Here is a 25,689-nt window from a genome sequence, read left to right as displayed (position 1 = left end):
CCCAAACTAGATTAAAATGTAATTGGGAAATATTTAACAAAATAAATTTTAAAACAATAAAATTTAGATAATATAATACATATTCTTCTAAGTCAGTATGCTGCCTGCAGGGATCCTTACGTATGGCTCCTGTTTCCATTTGAATCTGATACCACTGCTCCAGAGAATTACTGTCTCCTGCCAACTGGAAAAACTTGCCTGCACGCTACTTTCTGAATTGTACTTCTTCAAAGACAGATTCCTTCTCCTTGCATAACAAAGGAGATCTCACCTGACTGGACAACCCTGATTGCCAGTTAGGGGGCTAATCTCCCCTGTTTGGGAGCAGAGTCAGGAAAGGGTCTACTTTTAAATGGAAATGAAGAGTCACCTGGGCCACATAGGGCCTCTCATTGGATTATTGTTCATGCTGACCAGCTATAGCAGATTGGACAGCTCCTTGGGTACAGTAGTGGGCATTGTCAACTCAGCTGCCAAATAGGGAAAGGGATGCTTGCTCTGTTTACAGATGGATCTGCATGTCACTGCGAGCGCATTTTTAGCCTTTGTCTAAGAGGGGCAACCCAAGATTTAATTACATTTACTCCCTCTCTGGCCATCATCTTTTGAGTGGGAGTGAGGGAGAAATAGATTTGGCAGAGGAGCACACCCTTAATGCCTAGGCACTGTCAGAGCCCAACTGAAGAACCACAAAGTTTGTCCATCCTGCACGTGGCCCAGGGCATCTGCCTGTGCTACAGTCTCTGGCCAAGCTGTCTTCTGGCACATATGTCATGGGAGTTACTGAAAACAAGATAGTTCCACCATAGAAGTACCACCTGAACTTTGAAGAGAGAGGGAGGAGAACATGAAAGGAACTTCTCCCAAACATTTACTGCCTGGCAAACCCTGACCAAGAGCTACAACCTCATTAGCCTACACCTGTACTGTGCTAACTCCCTATCCCAACCTTCTTTTTTCTGGAACTTACTGACTTTGATATTTCTTCCCCTAACCCATCTCCCTCCATGAAGTTCCTACTGAGTTTACTATCCAGTTACTATTTAGTAGTTAAAAACTACTAACTTTACTATCTAGAGTTCCTGCCAGTTTCCCTGTCCCACTTAGTACTATTCACGGCCCATTACCATTTCAAGCTTCTTCAACCCAACTCCATCTCTGAAGCAATCAATCAAGAAATTACTAAGTGCTTACTCCATGCCAGGTACCGTGCTAAGCACTGGGAATACAAAGAAGGTAAAAACAGTAATAATAACCACAACCACAGATTCCCTATCCTCAAGAAGCTCACATTCTAATGGAGAAGACAATAGGAAAAAAAATTGTTTGTGAAATATGGTCTTTTGAAGTTAGGTAGCTACCTTGAATTTTTTATTTCCTTTCTCCTTATTCACCCATAAGAAGTATATCCATCGTTCTCTTGCTTCTGACCTGACTCTCCATGTTTTGTGAACTGTACAGCCCTCTACTTCTTAGAAAGGATCCCTCATCAGTCCTTTTTATTATCACTCTGTCTTCTTCACCTTCCCCCAGGACCATATCCCTTAGGCTGAGCACTGTGGTGTGACATTAGCAGCACCTCTTAAAGGAAAGAGCATTTTGGTGACAGAAGTGCAAGCTGGTGTTCACGAGTGCACAGTGCAATCCAGTCTGTCTCAAAGAGGACTGGTCTTTGAGAGCTAGCAGAAATGGTCATTCTCTTAATGAATAAAAACTCATTTGTTTGCATTTCTCCCCATTCCCACCCTTCTTTATTCTCTAGTTCCTCTTCTCAGCTTTGAAACTGAGAAGAAAGGTGGCTCTACCAGATCCAGTATGGTAAATTTCTGCCAAATTAACTTGTTTTAAAAGGAGTCTTGGCTGCAAGTGGCCACTCTTATAGAACGTTCCTTTCAGCACTTCTTGAAATCTTTGTGAAAAGGACAATTTCTAATTAAATGTGCATGTAAGAAATATAGCCAAGGCCACTGTTTCCCCTGGGGAAGATTTATTATATATGGTAGGAAAGAAAACATTTCATTTTAAAGTTTTGAACACTGCTTTGTAAGCTCACAGTTGGATCTGTGTGTATTGATCCTGTTTGGGCAGACGGACTCCATCTGAGCCTTCTCTAAGGTTCTCTATACCACATCAACCATTCTTACCCAAGTGCTCATGCAGCAGCCACTCAGGAAAGGTAAGTTGGGGGCAGAAATACAGTTTTCTGTTCTGTCATTGCTCTGAATGACCTCGATTAAGTCACTAATCTTGTCTGGTTTTCTGTAGTCTAGAAGAGAGCAAGTGCCCCATTTATCAGTAGGTTAAGCTGTCAGTCGAGCTCACAGGCCATGGGACACAGAGAAAGGGATGCCCAGTTCCTCTGCGTCACACTGTTAAGTTGGTCTTTCTCTTCCCCTCCTGAGTTCTGAGCAATCAGCAGGGTCTTTGAGTGCCAAGAGTTAGAGGCCTTGACCTCTTGTTTCCTCCTCAGTACTCTTTGCCCATCCATGACATCTGCATCCAGCAGAGGAGGGAGCCCTCGACTGACATGATAGTCCTGGCTATAGTGGATTTTTGTTCTGGGGTGAATTGAGATGAGAGGCTGAGAAACAGGAAAGTCATCCGGAATGTCCCAGCTAGCATCCATGTACCTCAGGCAAGGAGACTTCGGGTTAGGCCAATTCCTCTAGCCTCGTGTTTTATTTTGATACTCAGTAGTTATAATTATTAGCTTCAAAGGAGAGGTTTGAGAAAATTAAATACATGGTTTAAATTAAATTAAATTAAAATTAAATAAACATGGTTTCAGAAATTTCATCTTTGGCAGCCCTCCCCACCCAGTTCCCTTTGGAGACATATGGGATGGTGCCTTTCTTACTGTTTTATGATGTTTTATGAATTGGATTGTTTTATGAATTGGATTGAATTGAATTGACTGTTTCTAATCTCCATCTCTGCATCCCCTCTCCCCCAATTAGTAGGAATTCAGTTGTTAACTTCCTTTATTCACTAGTCCACTTAAGCCACTGTTTCTTAGGCCTTCCCTTTCTCCTCTTCCTCCTCCAGACTCCCCCTCCCCAGCCTACCAAAAGTGAATTGAATTGAAAGAATATCCTCTCATGTCAGAGGCGGTGAAGTCCATTGTCAGATCACACAGGCTGACACTAATAGGATAAAGTATTATCCTACTCTCTTTAAGTCCAGAAATTAAGTCTCCTTGCCACAGCAATAGATTACAACTTGTAACCACTGCGACTGGGGAACTACAGGGACAGGGCGCTTCATGGCTCAGGCTGTGGCTCTTTCTCTGGGTCTCTACTGGACCCATTGTGAAGGGTGCTCTGAGCATCTCTTCATAGTTTTCTCCTCACACACAGTGGCTGCACTGTACAGGGAACCACCACCTGGTTCCTGGCTGGAACTGCCTCTGTGGAGAGCTGCCTATAACTCATTCATTTCTTCTGCAGGGGGGAAATGGAGTGGGAGAAGCTGTTTGAATGATCTTATCGAGACTGAGTAGGGGGTGGAAAGAGGAAGATGAGGAGCTGAAGACAGAAAATACCAGCCAGGGGATGGCAAACCAAATGGTGTGTTTCCCTTGCCCAAGGAGTAATTCATATGTAAAATCCTTTTTCTTTTACTGCTGACTCACTGAACAGGTTAAATGACTTACCCTAGTGACTAACTCACTTCCATTTTAGAGATAGATATGCTATATAAGGTCTCCATATAACCTTCAGATTAAAGAGTACTTCTAGATAATAGTGGTAGTTGTGATGATGGTGATGATACTTAAATACTTCCAAGAAAAAAAATAGTCCTAGAGGGAGGAAAATAAACATGGGAGTTGGAGGGGACACAACAGTGTAACCTACTTGGAAATGAGGGATGCTCTAGGGGATTTATTTGTGGAGAACCTCGTTAGCACAATCAAGAGAATGAAAGTGGTAGATGTGCGAGAAGAATGTGATTTCAGATTAATTGAAGGACATAGTTGAGATAACATGTAAAGTACTTGATTTTATAAATACAGGTTCCTAATATTATTGCTATTTGGTGGTATTTGGTGGGGAGAGGAGTCAAGATTGCTTAATATGGAAACAGGAAGGTTAAGGATTATTCCTTTGGTATTTGGTTACAGCCCTAAGCTATTGACCTAATTATACAGAATGAGAAGTGTAATGTGGCATAATAGATAGAACAGTGGACCTGGAAGTCAAACCCCACCTTTGGTACACTTCCTAACAGCAACCATGGACGAGTCACTTAACATCTCTGAGCCTTGGGCAACTCTCCTAAGACTACCTCCTAAAATACGAACTAGCTGCCGTTTGTGCTGGTAGAAGTTCTCACATCAGTGAAATTACAGATCCTTGATATTGACTTGTAAGGCATCGAGGAGCCTAAGAAATGGGTACGTACAGTGGATCTATCCTTCTTCAATCCCATCTATTCAGAACCATCCTCCATCAGAGGAGCACTCCATCCATCCTTCCCAGCAGAAGGTAAGCCTTGACTGCTGATCTGTTACCATCTTACACTTCTCCTTGGGGTTGTGAGGCGGATAGGAAGAGCACCGTTCTCCCCAAGCATAGATGCCTTGGCATAGCCTTTTGGCAGCTAGGTGATAGAGTTCTCGGCCTGGAGTCAGAAAGACCTGAGTTCAAATTTGGTTTCAAACACTTACTAGCTTTGTACCCCAGGCAGGTCACATGATCTCTGTCTGCTTCAGTTTCTTCCAGTGTAAAATGGGAATGGTAATAGCACCTGTCTCACAGGGTCAGTGTGAGGCTCAAACAAAATAACGTTCGTAACGCACTTAGCACAATGCCTGGTATGCAGTAGGTACTTAATAAAGGCGCTCATCATCCCCTTCCCCCTCTGGAGGTGCCGGTGCAGGCCTGAGCTCTAATTGCCAGAATAATCACCATCACCACCATTGACGTTACAATTATTTTGTTTGTGTGGCGGCTTCCTTTGGAAAGTCCCTTTAAATACATAGGCCATTATATTCCACCAATCCTGACCTTCTTATAGGCAAGAAATATAAACGGAACATCTCAGCAAGACTTATCGAAACCATGACTAGAACCTCGTTCTGTGAGATGCTCCCCACGCCCTGCTGTGGACGGTCCCCTGGGATGCAGAGCAAGACCAGACTGTGTGGCACTTTGCTGTCCTCCACCCTACCCTTGGTAGCTCTTAGAAGTTCGATCCTTTTTTTTTTCTTTCTAACGCCCTTTCCCTACTCTTGTTTTCTGAAAGAGTGAGTAGAGACCAGCCCCTCCTTTCTTGTTCTGTGCCCTGGCTTCATACCACGTGTGCTCCCCTCATCCGCAGGGCCAGCCAGCAACGCTCCTAATAGGACGCAGGAACCTCCCAGGCTTTGCTTCTTAACTGCATGGCAGACCTTGGCTGATGACTTGTGTGTCTGCCATAGAGCTCCACTTTTCTACCATCATTGAAATGCCTGATGCCGTACAGTCTGTTTCTGTGGTCCTGCCTATGTTCCCTCAATAACCCATCCCACTGCTACCTTCTTCTTCCCCATTCCCTTCTCTAAGACTTTACCTGCCAGAATTTAGCAAGTGGCTTTAAATGTGATTTTGTTTTGCTTCCTAATATTGAAACAAGAATAGAGAGAAGACTACAGGGAATAAAGGTTCTTTGGGTAAAGGAGTCTTCATAGATGGGAGCTGAATGAATTTGCCTCTCAGCCTGCCACTCAGAGAAGGTGAATTGGTGAATAGTTACCCATCAGCCTGCCCCTCCACAGAAGAGCAGTCTCTGCTACCACTAAGACCAGGCCTCAGACTACTCATGAACCCCCGTCAAGGATGAATGTGTTAGGATCCAAGGGGATTGTGGGAGAAGAGAGCACTTATTCTACTCTTAAACACAATGCCTGAGGCCATCTGTGTTAGAGGTCCCTTGGCCATTATTTCTCCTTCCTGGTGTGTCCTGTTCTTCCTGCCAGGCATAGAGAGGCCAGCCTGAAGGAGTGAAAGGGACAGGGCACCAGCCTGAGTGCACATAGTCTGTTGTGTATGTGGTGATATGTACTCCGCTGTTCCATTCCCCAAAGCCCTTTTCCCTTGCTGTAGGGAAGTCATTTACTCTTTTAATTTAAAGCTAGAATGAAAACAGCCTTAATCTGCTGCCCAGACTATTTTCCCCCCTACTGGGGGAAGGGTGCTTTCTGAATGGACAGGGACAAGGAGAAGCACTGTGAGCCAAAAGCTTCCTTGCAATTTAGCTGAGGCAGGATTTAGAAATGGAGCGAACAGTGTCTGCATTAGCTGATGGCATGGAGTGCTGAGTACTGGCAGTGTAGATAAAATCAGGCATATGTTTAGATATAAATGTTCCTTCTTTGTTTCTTCTCCCCCCCCCCACCAAATTTTTAAGCCCCTGCTGTTCTGTTGCAGTAAATGTTGGATACTCAATCGTGGGGTCTGGCCCCCTGAAGTGGGAAGCCTAACTCAGTGAGGGTTATTCAACCCTTCATAGACTTCACCCACCATTCCTGAAGGAAGCCAGAGCTCACCAGGTCTGACCCTGGACTGTAACCCTCCTCTCACAGCAAAAGAAGACTATGACAGGACTCAAAGGACAGGAGCTCAGATGGCTGCTCTATTCCACACAGTACCCAGCACATTGTTGGCCTCAATACATGCTAAATAGCATGATAATGCTAATGTCTCTGGGCCCCAAGGCCTGTCTACATTCCATAAATAATAAGCCTACAGTGTTAGACTTGCTAAGGTGAAGGTCCCTGCACAGGTTCTGTGGATGTAACAAGGGATGACAATCTCAATGTCTCTGATTTTGAACAAGAGGCTTCCCTACCAGAGAGCTTTGTCATCAAGGCACTTCTAGAATGGTGATCCTACAGAGCCTCTGGGGAAAAGGTCAGGGGCGAGCTGACCAAACACATTTCCTTAGGATTGCGCAACCTGACTCCCCTCTCCATTACTGCTGTTACCCTTGCTTTCTCTGCAATTTTGTCATCATGATTTGCCCCTTCCCTGAGAAAGGCAGCAAGCCTGCTTAGGAATGTTATTCTACTTCGTGCCTACTAGAGTGGCCCTTTGCCATCATTCCAGTACTTGTGCCCCCTATGGATAAGGCCCTGGTCAGAATTCCAGACTAGAAGTCCAGAAGAGCAGAGAAGGGATCCTATTGAGAGGGCATCATTTTAGCCTGTAGAATCATATATGTTTTGTTTGGTAATACAAAGCCCTGGGTAGCAGTGTGGTACAGTGGAGAAAGCTCAAGACTAGAGTCTGAATACTGAGATTCATATCCTCGGTTGTGGCCATTAACAAGCCTTGAGTGGCACCTTAGGCAACTCTGAGCATCCTTTCTGCAAAGCGAGTGAGTTGGGTTGTTTCTGTGTCCTTTTCTACCTTTCACGTTTTTAGTTCTAAGTCACAACTTCCCTGGGCCTGCCTCAGTTTCCTCATCATAATGAGGAGGTTTTACTGAATGTTTTCTAAGATCCCCTAGAGTACTGAAGTTCTGTATAACAAAAATGTAAGCAGGCATCTGACAAGTTGCTTAGGGCTCTCCCTACAAGCTACCAGCCACAAGCCCTTCTCTCCTTTTCCTTGTGCTTTATCCACCCACAGAAGTTACAGCTGCCAAGGGGCCTATACGTTCATTCTGTGGGTGCTATCTTTGGTGCTACATATTTTTTGCCTTCACAGTGGATTTTAGGAATATCCTGAAAGCCCAGTGGCTCAGCACCCATTTTCTTGGCTGCTCTGACTTGATCCCATCCCTGAAGGAGATGATATTTCAGAACTGCCCGGTTAGAGCTTTCTGACAGATTTTAGATCTAGGCATGTCTACTAGACCACAAATTGGTGCTTTCTCTTTTAATTAATAATTGAGAGCTATTGTATGTTCTCGTAGTTGGTTGATCTGAAAGGGGAAATGTTATATCTTAGGGTTCTCTAAAGGTGCCCTGCTGGTTATGGGAAGGCAGTTACTTGAACATTTTTCAGGTAGCAAACCCCAGTTGATTTGATCATGCCATTAATGGTCTCCACTGTTCTGGTGGGGTTTCCTCTCTCTCTCTCTCTCCCTCTCTCCCTCCCTCCCTCCCCCCCTCCCTCCCCCTTAAAGGCCTTCGAAAGAAGAGATGTCCACTTCTTTTTAGAGCAGAAAGTTTCTGTGAAAAGCTAGCATGACTTAAGCTATTCTGATCCTAAAACAATCAATGCCTTAGAAGACAGAGGAGAAAAGAGGCTCTCATTGTAGGACTAAGGCCAGCCGGCCCCTTTAGTCTCCTTCCACATCACCCCCTAGTTACCTCTTTGGGCTGCCTTGGTCGTAGCCATCCATCCCCAATACATTCAGATGTTAATATGTGCATACCAAGAATATAAATCTGATGCCCAAGTAGCATTAGCCTCTGGGACTCTTACCTAGCATAATTTCAAATTACTTTCTCTTTCTGTACTATAGGACTTGCACCCAATTCTTCCATCTTACCGACTTTAGGTCAGGGAGACCATTTCTGTAAAGAGCTACTACATAATTCCAAGTCAACCTTGTTCCAAACAACTGCTTACATTGTAGGTGGACTGGGAAATTAACTTTATAACTCTCCCCCGCTTCCACCACTTCTGCCACTTCCTCTCCTCCTTAATCTCCACTAAGTAGAAAAAACTCCAGAGAACCTGAGAATCCGCTCTGAGGCACTTGACTTGGTTCTCTGGGAATTGTCAAGGGGCTGAGGCACTGCCTTGTCCACCAGACTCCCAGGTATCTCCTTCCTCTTTCTACATTGTGGGCTTCTTTATTCTGTATGTATAGGGGGGACTGGAAAAATAGTAGAAGCAAAATATATTTGGGGGCTAATGACATTAAAGTGGTAGCTTGTCAGCCTGGGAGAGTGCAGTTTTGTATGAGAGAGATAATTTGCGAATGGACTACCATGACTGTTCACACAGGATTGGGATCTAGGATTTATTTTCAATAACCCTTGATATTCTTGACTTTATCTTGCTCCATATGTTATTATTTTGACTAGTTCTATGAAACATTCCCTTGGTAATTTATAATGATGAATATGTAGATAATGGAGATAGTATTGTTATTGTCATATTGGCGGGGCCCAGCCATGAACATTGAATATCTCTACTTATTTATGCCTTTATTTATTTCTGTTCTGGGTTTGGGTTTTTTGGGGTTTTTTTGGAGTTGTGTTTATATAAGTCCTGTGTCTTGTATAGGCTAATTCCCAGATATTTTATGCATTTTGTAGTCCTCTGAAATGGAATTTTTCATCCTATATTTTCCAGGCTTTATGTTAGATCCCAGCTTCTGGATATTGCTGTCTTATCCATTCTCTAATTGCCGAAAAGTACTGCCTTCCTGTTTCTTTTCTTCCCCCTTCAGTGCCATAGAGATCACACCCACTCAGTTCCCTTCCCTACATCAGTAGAAGCACTAGCACTTGAGAAACACCGGGTCCCATTTCAGACCCATTCATTCTAGACATCATTAACTCAGTACTTTGAACCCAATAGGCCCTTAATGTTTGGTTTGGTTTGAATGGAATTGATTTAAATAGATACCCACCACCAAAATAGGCTCGGCCACTTAGCACCCTTAGAACAGAAAAGCCTTGCCGTCCATCAGAAATCTGAGCCAGCATAGGTTGCTGCCAAACTCCTAAATCTAGGTCCCACAGGGTCCTTGAGCAGAATGGGTTTGGCCTTCCCAAAGCATCTGCTGAGGTGGCATTTAATTTTGGCCAGAGTAAGTGAGCTGAGGAGCTGAGGTTGGCCCATTGCCCTTCCTCTCCTAGGGCACAGTGAATTGGGTGTATCCCAACAGGTCCCAGGGAGCAACACACTTAGCTCAAGGAGGATAGCTAGCATTGTAGGTGCATTTATTTATGCCAGGGAAAGGATGACCGTTTTTTAAATGTTCAGTAAATTTTTTTATGAACATTTCCTTTTCCCCTGTTCTTCTCTCCTTTCCCCTTTTTTCTTTGTTTCCTTTTTTTAATAGCTGTTATTTGGTACTTCTGATCAGATCAGTGAACCTATAGATTTCAAGGTCTGCCATTCAATTTAACCCTTTGGGGACACTGAATTAAAAATTGAACAATATTTATTAAAATACAAAAATACACTTTTCTCACGTTACAGTCAGTATTCTTTTGTTGACATTTCCCCACCCACCCAACCCCACCCTCTTTCAAATCTGAACCCTTTTTTTAAAGCTAAAATAATAAATGAAAGTAATTACATCATTAAATGGACCAGAAGCAACAGAGACCCCAGCTTCCCCACCCTCCTCCCCCACCCCCAAAGTTCCTTCCTTTCCCTTCTTCCACCTGAGGTGGGCCTGGGGGAGGGAAGCCTTCCCTCTTTCAAGCTGTGTTTAACAGGGCATACTTCACAACCCACTTCTGGGATGTGTGTGTTTGTGTGTCCTTGTCTATATGGGTTTTTAAAATATATGTCACATTTTTTTAACAGTAGATTTTCCATTATTTTTATCAACCACCGTGGTGAGAAAAGGCTGCATTCCCATAATCAAACTAAAACCTATCATGGCCCTTTTCTCCTAACCTTTCTCTTTCCTCAAGTTCTGTACCCCTCCCCCACTCCCCCACCAGTTGATAGCAGCCAATAATCCCTAATGAATCAGCATTTATATTAGCCACAACATCACAACCATGAGAAAAGCTTCCACTCTCCCAAACCCCCCATCCTTTCCCCACTCTCAATCTTAAAACTAAAAAAGAAATCATAAAATATCAGAATTGTCTACAATCATTTGTCAGATACCCGGAACAACAGGTGGGCGGGATGATGCTAATTTATGGCCTCTTGTGAATACATTCACCCTGCTTCCAACCCTCCCCCCTCCCCATCCCTAGCCCTGGATCCCCCTTCTGGTCTCCTCCTCATGGGAAACCCTGAATACACACACATTCCCTATACAGAGTGGGTTAAACAGAACTGCAGGAATCTGGTGCAGCGTTAAAGCGTTTGGCTGAGAGCTACGCCAGTTCCTCTCCCCCTCTGCTCTTTCCTGAAGCGTTCCATCAGACAAGCTGCATGTATGTCCGTGTGCGCAGACACAAGAGCCGTGTGCACATGGACAAATATACACGCTCAGACCCTTTCAAAGGTTCGCTGCAATTTTGGTGGTTTTCCTATTTAAAAATACATTTATAGTTCTATTCCTCCCATGGTCTCTGAAGAAAAAAATTATTGCATCTTAACATTTTGGCACAGTACAAATTCTTGGTGCTTTTTCATGTTTTTTTTTGTTTGTTTTTCATTTTCTTTTGCTTTTTAATATAAACCTGACAAGACAGCTCTCAGGAATTAAGAGAGATGTCTGTAGAAATGGATATTTACTGCATCCTATGAAGCATCTTCTAAAAATGGCAGGATCCGTCTTTCCCACCCCCTTACCCTACCTCTTTAGAGATCATTTTATTGTTCTTTTTAAACAGAATCAACCTTATTCCAGAAAGCCCTCTAGCAGGTAACAAGGGTTTTTTTTTTCTTCTACCCCCCCCCACATTCCCAAAATTCCCCTTCCCCATCCCCCTTTAAATAGAACTTACAAGTTAAAAAATAGTTTTTGTTTTGATTTTGTTTCTGTTTTTAAATTTTAATATAATCTTTCTCTTATCAGCCCATAGATTTAATATATAAGCATATACAAGAAAAAAAAGTCTTTCCCCACTCTGTACAAAAGTTGCTGTCTTTTTTTTGTGCATTCTATTGCATTTTATAATTTTTGGGGGGTTAGGGAAAGTCATATTTGAGTTTCCTGTACCTTGTCCTTGGTGTGAGTCTGAATTATATAAGGTTCAGAGATAGTGGTGACTGTGGGGTGCAGAGAGTTCCCCAGGCTGTTTTCTGTCCAGTGGGCCCCATGTGCTGGTTTGTAGGTGTTGTAGTTAATATGGTCATGAATTGTGGGCAGCACTACTGCCCCCTCACCTGATACACTGGATGGAGCTGCTGCTGCCGTGGTTGCTGGGATGTCTTCATCTACTTGGATAATCTCAACTGTCCGGGCCGCTGATACTGTACTGCGCTGCTGGTGCCTTTTACGAAGTTTATAGAACACGATCAACATGGCAGCAGCCAGCAGAGTAACTGCCACAAAGCAGCCAATGATGATCTTGGTGGTCTTCATGACCTCATCCAGGCTGGTCTGCATCTTGTCATTGGTGTCTGCCGTAGTCACTGCCACTTTGGGCACACGGGTGGTCTGGATGAGCACTGTGGTGGAGGTGGTATAAGCTGGCTGGTAGCCGGTGGATGTGGTGGGTACAGGCTTGTACTTGCGGGTGGTATCCTCAGGAGAGATCTCTGTGGTCTCCACTGTGACTGTGGTAAAGAAGCTGTAGTTAGAGGTGTTAAGCTCGGCTGTGCTCACATTGAGGTAGGCCGAGGCATTAGAGTTGCCTGCCACATTGGTCACCATGCACGTGTATACCCCTGTGTCTGTGAGCAGCACATGAGAGAAGTTCAGGGTACCATCGTTTAGGACAGAGATCCGTGGATGGTGGGAGGCGTGGCTGAGCACTGTCCCATTGGGCAGCAGCCACCTTACAGAGGACATGGGGGGAGTCCGACACTTGAGTTCTGCCATCCGACCCTCAGAAATGTTGAGGTCCCGGGGTGCGTCCATGATGAAGGGAGCAGAACACTGGAAGGAAGCCTGATCGACCTCCACAAGGTAGCGGCCGCGCATGTGCAGAGGGGCATGGCAGCGGCCACAGCAGGTGGAATTGGTAGGGATGTACTCTCGCAACCACCAAGCTAACCACAGAATGTCACAATCGCAGTTCCAAGGGTTGTGGTGTAAGTGCAGTTCCACCAGGTACCTCAGCGGAGTGAACAGGTCATGGGGCAAGGAGGAGAGGTTGTTGTGGGCCAAGTTGAGTTCTACCAGTGAGGCTAGCCCATCAAACGCATTACGTTCAATCAGGCTGACCTGCGAGTTCATGACCCACAACTTCTTAAGGGAGCTCAGGCCACGGAAAGAGCCAGGCCTGATCTCAGGGAAATGGTTCCCAGACATCTCGAGCTCCTCCAGTCCCACTAGGGGTGTGAGATTAGGCATGTCCTTGATGTTACACATGCCCAAGTTCAAGTATTTGAGGTTGAACAGTCCCTCAAAAGCCCCCTCAGAGATATATTCCAGCTTCTTAAGTTCCCCCAAGTCCAGGCGCATGAGGGAGGGCACCCGGTTAAAGGCATAAGAGGGGATACTCTCTATGGGGTTATTTCGAAGCCAGAGCTCCCGAAGCTTAGACAGATACTCAAAGGCCCCACTAGGGATGACAGTCAGCCAATTGTCAAATAGCTCCAGGGTGTTGAGGCTGGCCAGGCCATTGAAAGCCCCCACCTCAATTTGCCGGATGGAGTTCCTGCCTAGCTGCAGGACCTCCAGGTGATGAAGGTGCCGGAAGGTGTCAGCCTGGATCATCTGGATGTTATTTTCCATGAGGTTGAGATACCGAGTATTAGAAGGAATGCCCTGGGGGACCTCAGACAGGCCACGCCGAGTGCACACCACCTTACTGAACTGGTTACTGCACGAACAGACGGAGGGGCAGTTCTGGGGCCCGGCAGAGGCGGCGGCGGCAGCAGCAGCGGCAGCAATGGCTACACACAGAATCCACACTTGCGCTGTGAGGTAGACGATGGGGAGCAGGATGGCATTCCAGGTGTGGTACACAGTTACCTGCCACAAGAGCTTCATGATGTGGCACGTTCATAATTCACCATCGCCTGGGATTTTGGCTCGGAAAGGAAAACCGGCCCTACCCCGGCTTAAGTGAGCTAGGAGCTCCTCTTTCCATCTGGAGAAGGAGGTGGGGAGGGAGCAGTCAGAGAGACAGAGCAGATCCGGCCAGGAAAGATGCCAGACTAAAATGTGGTTCCCCATCCACCATCTCCTCTGCCCCTGCACCCACCTTTCAGAAAAAATGCTCACACTCCCCCACCCCCAAAGCTACCCCTCTGGCCCCCTATCAGAGCAATCCCCAACCAGTTCGCCGGCACCTACCTCAGAAGCAACTGGCGCTGTGTCCTTAAGCTTTCACCACAGGAGCTGGGCACATTGTTCCCTTTCTTACTCCTTAGTTTTAATTAACAAAGGGAAGGGGAAAGGAGTGGGGATAGGGTTGGGGGGTAGAGGGGAAAGAAGGGGTGGGGGAGACAAAATGGCTTCTAGTAAATCCAGAGCAGGAGCGGGCGAAGCAGCAGAATTGAGTAGAACCAGAAAAAGATGAGGCCCTCTGGGCTATGCAGGTGCATCCCCCCCCTGCGCCCCAGAGAGCAGCGCCACCAGTACTTCCCGGCTTTGTCCTTGGACCCTGGCGCCAGCTCTCACAAGCAGCCAGTGAAGAAGCTTCATTGCCAAAGTGTTCCTCTGCCCCCCCCCAACTGGTGCCCCCTTCTGTTGCCACCTAAAGAAAATAGAAAGGGGGGAAAAACCCCAAAGCTTCCTAGGAGATACTCCTTCCTGCTGATACTCCCACTTCCCTTTGTGAACCTCCTCTTCGGGGAGCTGCACGCTCCTCACCCACGGAGAACCTCTCTTGGGCCAGCGGCAGCTGATTGCAGTTGTTAGCTCATGGAGTGCTCTTAGGATTGGGGAAGAAGGGGAGGGGGAGGCAATGTATGTGGTTGCTTTCCGCTTCTCCCTCCCCAGATACACACCCCCTTTTTATTCTCTCTCTTAAGAGGAAAGGAAGAGGGGCAGGGGGTAACTAGCTTAGCCTTCTAGCGGGCAGATGCATAAGTATCAGCCTTCCTCTCCAACAGTGAGCAGTAATCCGGCTGGCCCTCTGAGGAGGGCCGGCAGTGTGGAGAGGGTGCTGGGGCCAAACCCAGTGCCCCCAAGAGGGGAACAGAGAGCTAAAGATTGTAGGATGCTTTCCACAAGCCCCTCCAGTGAACCCTTGGTGCAAGAATGGGTCCAGCAGTGGCAGCAGCAGTAGCAATAGCAACTCCCAGAGATGAGCCAGCTTCCTCCTCCTCCTTCTCCCAGGGCCCCCGATCGTAGCTGGATCTCCCTTTGTGTTGAGGTAGCGAGTTGTGGGGTTTGCCTTTTGTTGCCTTCAATGCCTTTGTTGTCCACTGACTGCAGCAGTGATAGAAGCAGCAGCAGCAGCAGAGGCAGCGACGGTGGCGGCGGTGGTCGAGGATGTGTTAGGAGCGCCGGTCCCTGGGAGCATCTTCCCCTCTTCCTAGTAGCGGTGGTAGCGGGCCCCCTGCACTCTCCTCCCACCGTCTCCTCTCGCTGGGCTGGAGGTGTTGCAGGCAGCAGCCACGCAGACTGCTCTCTCATCCTTTTGTCCTTCAGTCAGAACGTGAATGTACTGCTGACGCATACTGTTCTGGGGAGAAGATTAGCGTGATGCAGTGCTCTTATGTATTAACACAGCCACCCCCTCCTCTGCTTTCCCTTGAGGGGTTAATGCCGAAGGCTTCCAGTGAAGCTGAGGCGATTTGCTCAGGCAGGCAAGCTCCTCTCTTCCTTCCTTCCTTCCTTTCTTCCTTCCTTCCCCCCTCCCCCCCAAGGCTGCTTCCTCCTCCCCCCCCCCCCCTTCAGATTGAGGAGAGAAGGGCCGGGGTATGAGCAAGAGAGGAGGAGTGAGAGTCAAGTGCCGGGCTGGGAATCGAAGGCGTTGGCAGCTATTTTGGTCCCGTTGGAGGGAGATGCTGGGTAGCAGTTGATAGGCTGGATTGGACAGGGCTGCAGCAAGAGAGTCTCTGAAGCCAGCTCCTCGTCTCTTTCTCCTCACACAGTTGCTGTTCCTTCCCTCTTTCTGGGGGTGGTAGGATGGGAGTGGGAGAGTGGAAGTAAGACAGAAAGAAGGCTCCAACTGCCCAACGTTGGGCTGCTGCAATTGGCCGGCCTCCTGCCCACGCCACATCATCCTCACTCCCACCCCCAAACGCTGACTGAGTTCTTTTGGTGGCAGGGGCAACATACTCAGTTATGAGTAGTGTGCTGGGGTCCTGGAGGTGGAGGGGGGCGGGGAAGGACAAAGGAATTAGAGGAGCTTAGAGCCAGAAGAGTCTGGTGTCATTTGAGTAGCATACCCGGAGAATCGTAATTAGTGCTTTTCCCTTCCTCCTTCCCTCCCTCCCACTTCCCCTTCCCTTTCGGTAGGCTTTAACTAGCTTAGAGTTCCCTTAATGAAGGTTTGAGGCAGGAGGGAGATGGGGAAGAAGTGAGTACAAAGGAGTGAGGAAGAATGACAGCCTGGGACAGCACAGGCAGCCAGGGCAGCACAAATGGTTTGCAATGATCTCCCAGAATCCACGGTACGACTGGTTCATTCATACTGCTGCCTCCACCTCCTTTCACTCTTAGCAACCATGTGCCGCCCCCTTTCCCCTCCCCTTCACCCAGGCACTGAGGCTGCTTGGGTCTCCAGGTCCTAGCAGCCTCCCCAACCCCCCTGTCTTGCTCTTTCCTTTACCTGGGACTGTCTTTGAGTTCTTAGTAAAACCAGGCATCAGATGGAACCTGGAAAAGAGCTTTCCTTTCCCTAACTAATTTCTTGCTAGGGAACAACTGGGGTGTTTGCCAGATATGGTTAGAAAAAGAGGAATAAATCAAACTCACTCCTATGGATCCAGCAGATTTCTTCTTTTCCATCCTGAGGAAGGATTTCTGAGTCTGATTCTGTAAGTCTCTGCAAAGCCAATGTATCTGTTCTTCCTTCAGGGGCACATATTAGCTTCACTGTGGAGCATCTCAAGACCATTTTCATCTAACTCCCACCCCCTAACTCACTTCTCCATGTCCACCACCTGGCATATGAAGGCTTTGTGATCCTACATGAGCTGCAATTTAGGAACTGGAGCCCAGAACCCCCTAAGTTCTTAGCTTCCCTGATTTTGCCATAGTTGTGGTAGATGGTCTTGGGGAATATCCCTTTTCACTCCTGTGCCTTAGTTTCCCTGACTGCCTAGTAACCTAGAAAGTGCTGTATCTCCAACATTTATTCATGGGCTAAAGTTTAGGAGTGATGTGGAAGCCTTACTCTCAAGCGCAGGTAGTGGTTCCTGTTTGAAGGGGAAGGGCAAATGCTTTCCTGCTATGAACTTGGAGTGAACTAGGCCATGACTGGTTGGTTCTAGGGATCCAGTCATAGTGATGTTGCTGTGTGTTTTACCCCAAATCAGTGAGGCATCCTACTGACTTTTCTCACTGTGAGTAAAGGAAATAAGGAGAGGAGGCTGCATAAAGCTTAATTGAGGAGGAGTCAGTGAAGGGTGCATTGTATGGAAGCGAAGTGAGAGGCCATCTGGGAAGAGATCCTCTACTGAGCCCCTTGCCTATCAAGGAGCTCTGACCATGCACGAAAGAATGAAGCATGAGGAAAAACTGGAGTGAATCTGGCATGGTCACCAAGTTTCCTGATCGGGTTGTCTTGCTCCTCTGTCCTGGCATTCCTCTTCCTACACATGTCAGCAAAGGCAAGACTCCTCTCAGCACATCTGTAGCTGTAAACAGGACACTGTCCTGTTGGGAGGCCAAGGAAACCTGAAACCAGCCCCATTGGGGCTTGTGGTGTGTTAGAGAGGGTGCTGTGGGTGAGGAACAATCTCTGCAAGCTCATATAGGCCAGCCTAATGTAGCATCGTGTGAGATTGGGGCTTTTCTCTGGCCCGGGCTCTCCCGGACAGGGTCTGTAATGAGCGTACATAAGCACTGTCACCTTTCCACAGGCGAGAGGGGGACTCTGACTGTGCTGCTTTCCTACCCGCGTAGGCGAGCCCAGGCTCCATCTGCTCTGTTCTAATCCCAGCAAATGCAAGTTTCTGCCTCCGCACCAGGAGGGGAAATAAGAGGAGCTGGACTGACTTGGGTCAGAGTGATGCCTAATAATGAAATTGTCACTAAGTAAGCAAACATGTGTTGATGATATTGATAAGTCTTTTCACTTTCCCCTTGGGGTGGAGGAGGAGATGGATGGAGAAAGGCATTGTCTATCCCTGCTCTGTTGACAGAAGGTCCCAGGCTGCTGGCATTGTGGTCATTTGAACTGAGAGCATAGGAGCAAATATATGGCTATAGAGATGCCCTGCTTCTTATCTCCAAGCCTTGCTTAGGTCAGTAGCCAATCAAAGAGATGCTACACGCCAAATACAGCCTTACTCGTTCTGAAAAGGTTCTGTGCTTTTATGCATGCTGTTGCCCATGCCTGAAATTCACTTCCTTCTCTCTTCTTCATATTCCTTCCTCAAAAACTCAGCTCAAGTGGCACTTCCTGCAGGAAGCCTATCTTGATCTCCCTCCCCCTCCTCGGACTATTTTGCTGTACATAGGTTGTGTTCTTCTCCCCCGCCCCCACCATACACGCTCCTTAAGGGAAGGTTGTCTGTTTCCCCAGCATTTAGCACATTTAGTGCCTTACAGAGTAGATGTTAATAAATGCCTTTTGTTATTAAGGTGCCATGCCATACTGAAATGCCTTTTTCCAACATTGTTTTCATCACTTCCACATTCGTGGTAAAGAGAAAGTAAGAACAGAAAAGGGAGTGATAGTAACTCAATTTTAGAGAGCATTGTAAGATTAACAAAGTGCGTTCTCAGCAACAACCCTGTGAATCATTCCCATTTTACAGATGAAGAAACTGAGGCTCACAGAGGTCATGGTCTCAAGAAGCAAAAATAAAGGAGTAGGCAGATGGCAGAGATAGTATCTGATTGAAAGACAGACAAGGAAGGAAGGATGAGAAAGAAAGGGGTTTCAAGCACTACCTAAGGCAGCAGAAGCTCATTGCATAAGTGTCTTTCTCTCACTTCCTCTCCCTTTCCTTCCCTAGAAGGACAACTGTTTAAACTGACCATTTAACGATCAATAGGTAGTTCTCTAAGGGGAGACAATGAGGGTGATCATACCATTGCTCCAAGCCCAACAGTAACCCAGGGTACAAATTTATAACTTCTTAATGCCCAGCACCAATCTTCTCTGAAATTGACCCCTTCTTCCTCATGCACAAAATCAGCCTCCACTGCTGTTTTCCCCCAGGGGCTTTGCTGTTCCTCGAGAGATAGAAAGGGTAAGGAAATTAACTTTCTCCCTGCCAGTGCCATCCGAAATAATTTATGAAACCTTCTCAACAAAATGCCAAGCTCCTAGGATCAGAGACTTAGGATTAGAAGGATCTGTAGAGGCAATTTAATCCAGTCCCCTCCTTTTACAGATGAAGAAACTGAGGCCTAAAGAGGTTAAGTGACTTGATGCTTATTAAAGTTAGCTGAGAGCTAATGGAAGACTTTAGAATCTAAATCCAGTTGGGCTTAGGCCAAATCCAGCCCTTTTCTCAGCCCTTATTTCCTCAGTCTTTCTCCAGAATTTTTGGAAACTTCTCTTCCTTTGGTATTATGACCCTGTATGTTAGCTCTCTTCCTGTCTGACTTCTCCTTCTGCTTCACCTAATTGCTGTCCTCATTCAGTAATTCACTTAAGAGTAAACCAGCCTTCTCTCTTCAACCCTCTTTATCCCTTGTATCACCAATGCTTGCCTTTGCAAGCTCATGCATCTCAGTGTTATTCATATAACTCTAAACCTTTATATCCAACTCCTCAGTTCCAGTTGCAGTCTGGACATCTTCCCTTATGTCTTGCTGGCACATCACATTTAATAGGGACCACCCCGCCCCCCCCCCCAAAAAAAAACTGAACTCATCATCTCCTCCCAACTTCTAACTCTACTGATGATACCACCATCCTTTCCTTCAAAATGGCAGCATCGACTCTGACTCTTCTTTCTCTCTTAACCCCTAACGTTCAGCAGAAGCTTTTGGGCAAGAGTTAGGGCAACCCTTCCCCAAGACATAGCGTATCAGAGGTGGAAGGGACCTTAGAGATCCTCTCTGTAATGCTTGCTCTCTTTTAATCCTCCTTGTAGCTTCAGAGGGATTTGACTCTCCCTGACGTTTTACTTCCCACATCCAGTCAGTTACTAAATCTTTATTTTTTTTAATCCACAATAACATTTTTTATCATAATTAGCATGGTAAATAGACAGTAGAAGCCAGGAAGACCTAAGTTCAAATCCTACCCCAGACATATACTAGCTCCTTGGCCCTGGCAAATCACTTACCTCAGCCTCAGTTTCCTTATCTGTGAAATGGGAAAAATGATAGCACCTCACAGAATTGTTATGAGAATAAAGTAAGACGACATGTCTGAAGCACTTTGCAAACTAAGTTTCCACGTCAACGCTAGCTATCATCATTATAAATTGTGGTTGTTGTCCTCCTCCCCCTCCTCTTCACTTCCGCTCACCACCCTCGTTTCCCCTCTTAACCGGTTTCCTTGCCTTCCTGGGTCTGGGCTTCATTATTCTAGTGGCCTTATAATCTCTCATGTTGATGAGATTTGTTTGTTAATCTAGTTATACAGATCCCATACCTGCTTATCCTGTGCAGCTCAAAACCTCAGTGCTCTCAGAATAGCTTCAGAAGACTTCTGTATTTATGGAGCCTAATCCGGGTGCTTTTCCTAGCTTTGTGTTCTTCAGTACCTTTTCAGTTCCTCTTGTAAACACATCTGCGATTATAATGTTAAGGAGTCCAAATGTGGTGATTCTCCTGCCCTTCATATTGAAAAGAATTTATTACAATCATTGCAGATCTTTTCCTTCTTTCACAGTTATTGTTCTTCTGGTTTCTTTGTTAAATGGTGTCAGGGTAACTTTGTTTAGTTGGTTTTCTTATCAAGCTTACTTTAAACTTTTTTTGAGGTGGGGGCAGGTAGTGACACAGTGAATTGAGTATTGGACTTGGGATTAGGAAGACCTGTGTTCAAATCCTGCCCCAGATGCTTAACTTTATAACCCTAGTTAAGTCACTTCACTTCTCTTTGCCTCAGTTTCCTCATCTGTAAAGTGGGTATAACAACAATACCTACCAGAGTTGCTATAAGGAGAAAATGATTTAACATATGTAAAATGCTTTGCAAACCTTAAAATACTATGTAAATGCTAGCTAGTCTTCCACTGCATCTTTTTTTTATGAGGCAGTATTCCTCCTAGCCTTTCATCTTCATAACATTTTACAAACAAGTTTATATTCCAAAGCATTGTTGCTCTTAGCTATGGTTATCTCTCTGCTTATCAAGTAAATCAAATTTTTGTTAACTGAGGGAGTTGTAGTTTCCTTTTATTTCTTCATTATTCCCATTGATTTATGTCAATTTAATCAAAGTTAAACTTTTACATGAATTGGTTGTAATAAGTGTTGATTCCCTTTTCTCCATCTATTTCTCATTTCATTGTCAGTGACTTGTTTAAGTAAGTCAGGCTGAAGGTGTTATCATGGTAGAGTTAGCATGGAGTATTGGTTAGGGTACTGGACGTGGAGTCAGGAAGACCTGGTTTCAAATCCCACCTCAGGGACTTAGCAGCTATGTGACCCTGGAGAAGTCATTTGGCTGGTATGTCTCATTCTCTCTCATCTGTCCCTTTAGCTCTAAATCTATAATTCTGGAATCTTATGATCCTGTGCTAGATATTTTTCTCATTTTTAACTTTCTGGTTTTTTTTATTAATTTTGATCTTTGCTCTAATATACAAGTGGTCTGATGGCCCGCTGATAGCCATTTCAGAAATTAGTACTCCTTTCAGTAATTTTTTATCTGTTTACATTTGGTGAGTTTTTTGTGATATTATTTAATGTTTGACGTACATGCCCAGCACCTTTCTGTTCTTTTCCCAAGGAAATGTTCATGATGTATACATACAAGACCTCAGTGTAGTCTACAAGCCTTTGGCCTCTGTCATTCCTTACTCCTGAACTATGTTTTCCAACATTTTTTTTGCCATCTTTTGCCATCCTCCTCTATGCCTGTCTTTGCACTGAAGTCACTAACTGTCGGTGGTGGTACTGACTTAATTTGGAGGTTCTCAAAGAGTTCTTTGGGGAACATTTACCTTTTTCATCCTGTGCAACAGATGCATTTATTTTCATGGTGGACTTTTTGCAAATACCTTGAGCACTGCAATATGTGATGATCAGATGACTCAGGAGGTTATTTTTTTGTTTCCTTTGAACACAGGGTAAAACCAATTCTTCCAACTCTTTTGTCCCCTCTCTAAGTAGAAGCTGTGACTCCTCCCTCCATTTAGCTGCAACTCCCTTTTGATTTCACACATCATGTTAAGATTGTCATGGTTTGCTTCCTCTCGTGTTATATCTGCTTATTGGTTATTGGACAACAATCTTAGAGTACCGATATCTCATTTTCTGCTCCAGATTACAAGGCAGGGGCTGGGTTGTTATACTTGGGAATGAGGATCATTTTGTAGTTTTCTGTTTCATGGATAGCCATAACCAGATAATTCATCAGCGAATGACCAGCCTCTCCAGACTTAACTGTACTAATCTCAGAAAGTAAATGGAGCCCATTATGGGGACTGAACCCCAGCACCCCTTTCTTCATTATTGTTGTTGTTGTTGTTGTTAATGTTGTTGAGTCATTTCAATTGTGTCCGACTCTCCATGATCCAATTTGGGGTTTTCTTGGCAAAAATACTGGAGGGGTTTGCCATTTCCTTCTCCAGTTCAGTTTGCAGATGAAGAGCTGAGACAAATAGGGTTAAGTGACTTGTCCAGGATCACACAGCCAGTAAGTGTCTGAGACCAGATTTGAATTCATGAAGATGAGTCTTCCTGACTCCAGCCCCAGCACTCCATCTACCTGTGCACCTAGCTGCCCAAACCCCTTTTTATTGTGGTAGAAATTGCATGAGTCTTGTTCTCCTGCCCAAGGTTACCTCCATGCTGTGGTTAAACTTCACAGTCAGACCCTATGGAGCTTTACACTGGCCAAAGTAATTTCCCCACTGTACAGGGCTCACTGTGTGGCTCCTTTTGCTGAAAAACCTTCAGTGGGCTCCCTGAAATCCCCACCCCATTGCTTAGCCATTCTCATCTACCTATCAGCCTTTATTTCCTACTATTCCGCCTCATGCACTTCACATTCCAGTCATGGTCAAACATTGCCTGCTCATGTCCCTCTTTTTCCCCATCTCCTCAAGTTTGTAGCCCTGCCTTCATACCTCAAATATGTCCAGAACCTGTAGTTCTACTGCTCTCCTTTCAGTCTTTCTGATGTGCTTCCTTGAGCCCAACGTGGAAGGAAGAGTACTGGACTTGGAATCAGGATACTCAGCCTTGAATCCAGCCACAGACACGCTAGCCAAAACCTTGGGCAAATCACTTTTGTCCATCAAGTTTAGCTTCCTTATATGTAAAACGAGAATGATACCGAAGCACTACGGACATCATGAGTTGTGAGGAAAGCGCTTTCCTTTGCAACTTTGTATCTGTCCGTAAGGGGCAGTTGTTATCATCACTCTAGGCATGAAGCAGGGACTTAGTGATAGAATGATCTTTAGGTATCTTCAGAAGACATGGTTTTTCATGTTGTTATAGAAAAAACTTTCTCTCTGCAGGCTTCATCCAGAGTAATTTTTGAAACCTCATTTAAGAAATAACAGTATGCTTAATAACGGTAGCAGAGAGGCAAGGAGAGTCTTTAAAAGGGGAACTGGGGGCCTTTTTGTAAAGTCTTTTTCTTCTCTCACATCTTCTGGGAAGAGCAGAATGTTATCTTTTTAATTCATTGTTCTTGGTGCTTGAGAAGACAGGAAAGAAGTAGGATGATTATACTTCTTTTATATTTATGATAACAGACACAAAGTGATTGTGTCCAGGGGAGCACCCAGACTACATCCAGGGAGGAAACTGGGACTAGGAGCCAGAATCTCTGATTCCTGATCTGGGTGGGGTTGGTTGCTTTGTTTTGTTTACTTCCTTACTCTTCCTCTTCCCCTTTGACACACACACAACAAAAATGAAATTCTCAATCTTTCTGACTGGTCATACTATTGCCGCTATCAGTCCTATTATTCCAGAAAGCCTTAGACATATCTCCAAAACCAGAAGTTACAGAACTGGTATTGCTCTGCCTTAAACCCAAATCACTCTGGCTCTCATTGGCCAACAATAGGTCCCAGGCCAAGCCCTACTTGGTCATTGTTTGGGCCCTGATTGGCCCAATTGAGTGAATGTTAATAGCGATTGCTTCTGTTTTGGCCAGAAACCCTGAGGGTCCTCCCCTCCTACGTTGGTTTTCTTTTTCTTTATTTCTTTTCTTCTTTTTTTTTTTTTGACTAGGTAAAGAGGCCATTCTCTGCCTCATTTCTTATAATCACTGAATGGCCATTGCCTCAGTCAAACTGAGAACTGAGCTTAAAAAGGCCACTGCATCCCAGGCCATCTCCAGTCTTCCTGATCTACATCTGGCCACTGGACCCAGATGGTTCCAGAGGAGAAAGTGAGGCTGTTGACTTTGCACAGCCCTACCTCATTTAAATCCAATTCACTTGCATGTCATGGCGCCACCTCCCTGATGTCGTGGTCCTCTTCGAGAACAAGGACAACAACAACCTCTGCATTAGTAGGAGTTTTCCCCACTGCCAGTTCCCTAAAGCAGTAGCCTACAAAGTTTGTTGTTTGCACACTCTGGTGATGTTTCAACAGTCCGGCTAGCAGCTTCTGTGGGGGTGTAAGATCCACCCACAGCCAGCACCTGGAAAGCTGCCAACAGCACAGGTTCTTTTGATCTGCTTAACTAAGGGAAGCAAGGTGAAGGGGTTGACAAGTTTACTTTAATCCAGCATACAGACAGCATTCACTTAGTTCAGGGGAAAAAGCCAGTACCCTGAACTTCAGAATAAAATATAAACAAATTACAAACATCAACAGACAGACCTTGTCTGATTCAAATCCCAATACATAGTTACCAGAGTTCAACAAAGTCTCAGCATCCAGGTTTACAAGCTGGAGGGCTCCTTAGCTACAGCTGCCCGGAGTCTCCTCATCAACACCCTCTGGAGAGCTCTTAAACAAATTACCAACAGACAGACCCAATACAATTCATAGTTACCAACATCTAGGTTCAGCCCAGGAGCTTAGAACAAGGGCTGGCCCAGTCACTCGAGCCACCACTGCTGTGGGTAAGAGAGCTCCAAGGAACAGAGAGCCAACCCCTGGTTTTTATATCTTTTTCAGTGTCAGGGGTGCGTCACACATGCGACTCAACCATGTGACCTAGAATTGTCACAAAGAGGCAGACTTAAACCCACGTGCTCTAAAAGCCTCTGCTGTCCCAGACATGTAAACTAGGTCCTCCCTGGAGTTAGCCCCACCTTGGGGCCCACCTTAGTTGCCAATCCACACCCACATAGGTTTTACACCTAATTGGGGTTTGGGCCTGGGACTTAGCACTTAGTAAGACTCAATGAATTACTCAAAGGGAACAAAAGCCAAACTATTCAAGGGCACTTGTTGAATTAAGTGCTAAGGAGCCCATTTTGCTTACCAACACAGGTGATAAAAAATTATAAGCAATTCTTGGCATGCGTGCCCTACCCCCACCCCCCACCCCCCATGAATATTTACTTATTTCTAAATTAAGAACATTATGGAGCTTACATGAAAAATAGGCATTTTAAAGGCATGAAATAATATTTGATCATAGAATCAACAGGGGTGTCCCTAGAGTTTATTGAGTAGGGGTCAGACCTCCACTTTAGGAAAATCATTTTGGCAACTGGAGGATAAATTGGAGAGAGGAGAGAATTGAGGCAGGTAGTGATGAGGTTTAAGGAAGGG

General features: G+C 45.5%; 2 protein-coding genes across 2 annotated transcripts in view; one reads left to right on the top strand and one right to left on the bottom strand.

Annotated features, from left to right (window-relative positions):
- The window catches only part of SND1 (staphylococcal nuclease and tudor domain containing 1), a 484,576-nt gene that overhangs the window by 394,868 nt on the left and 64,019 nt on the right, over window positions 1-25,689 (top strand). The window lies entirely within an intron of this gene.
- LRRC4 (leucine rich repeat containing 4) lies at window positions 11,751-13,801 on the bottom strand. The gene has a single exon (XM_036759445.1). It carries the CDS (start codon window positions 13,735-13,737, stop codon window positions 11,776-11,778), a length of 1,962 nt encoding a protein of 653 aa, XP_036615340.1. The 5' UTR covers window positions 13,738-13,801; the 3' UTR covers window positions 11,751-11,775.

The sequence above is a fragment of the Trichosurus vulpecula genome, chromosome 5 (assembly GCF_011100635.1).
Source record: "Trichosurus vulpecula isolate mTriVul1 chromosome 5, mTriVul1.pri, whole genome shotgun sequence".
Taxonomy (NCBI): domain Eukaryota; kingdom Metazoa; phylum Chordata; class Mammalia; order Diprotodontia; family Phalangeridae; genus Trichosurus; species Trichosurus vulpecula.
Note: the sequence above shows the minus strand (reverse complement) of the source record. Positions and strands in the feature narration are given on the sequence as shown.

Excerpts from the sequence above, each read along its gene's own strand:
- LRRC4 (XM_036759445.1), bottom strand. The coding sequence starts at position 13,737 with ATGAAGCTCTTGTGGCAGGTAACTGTGTACCACACCTGGAATGCCATC.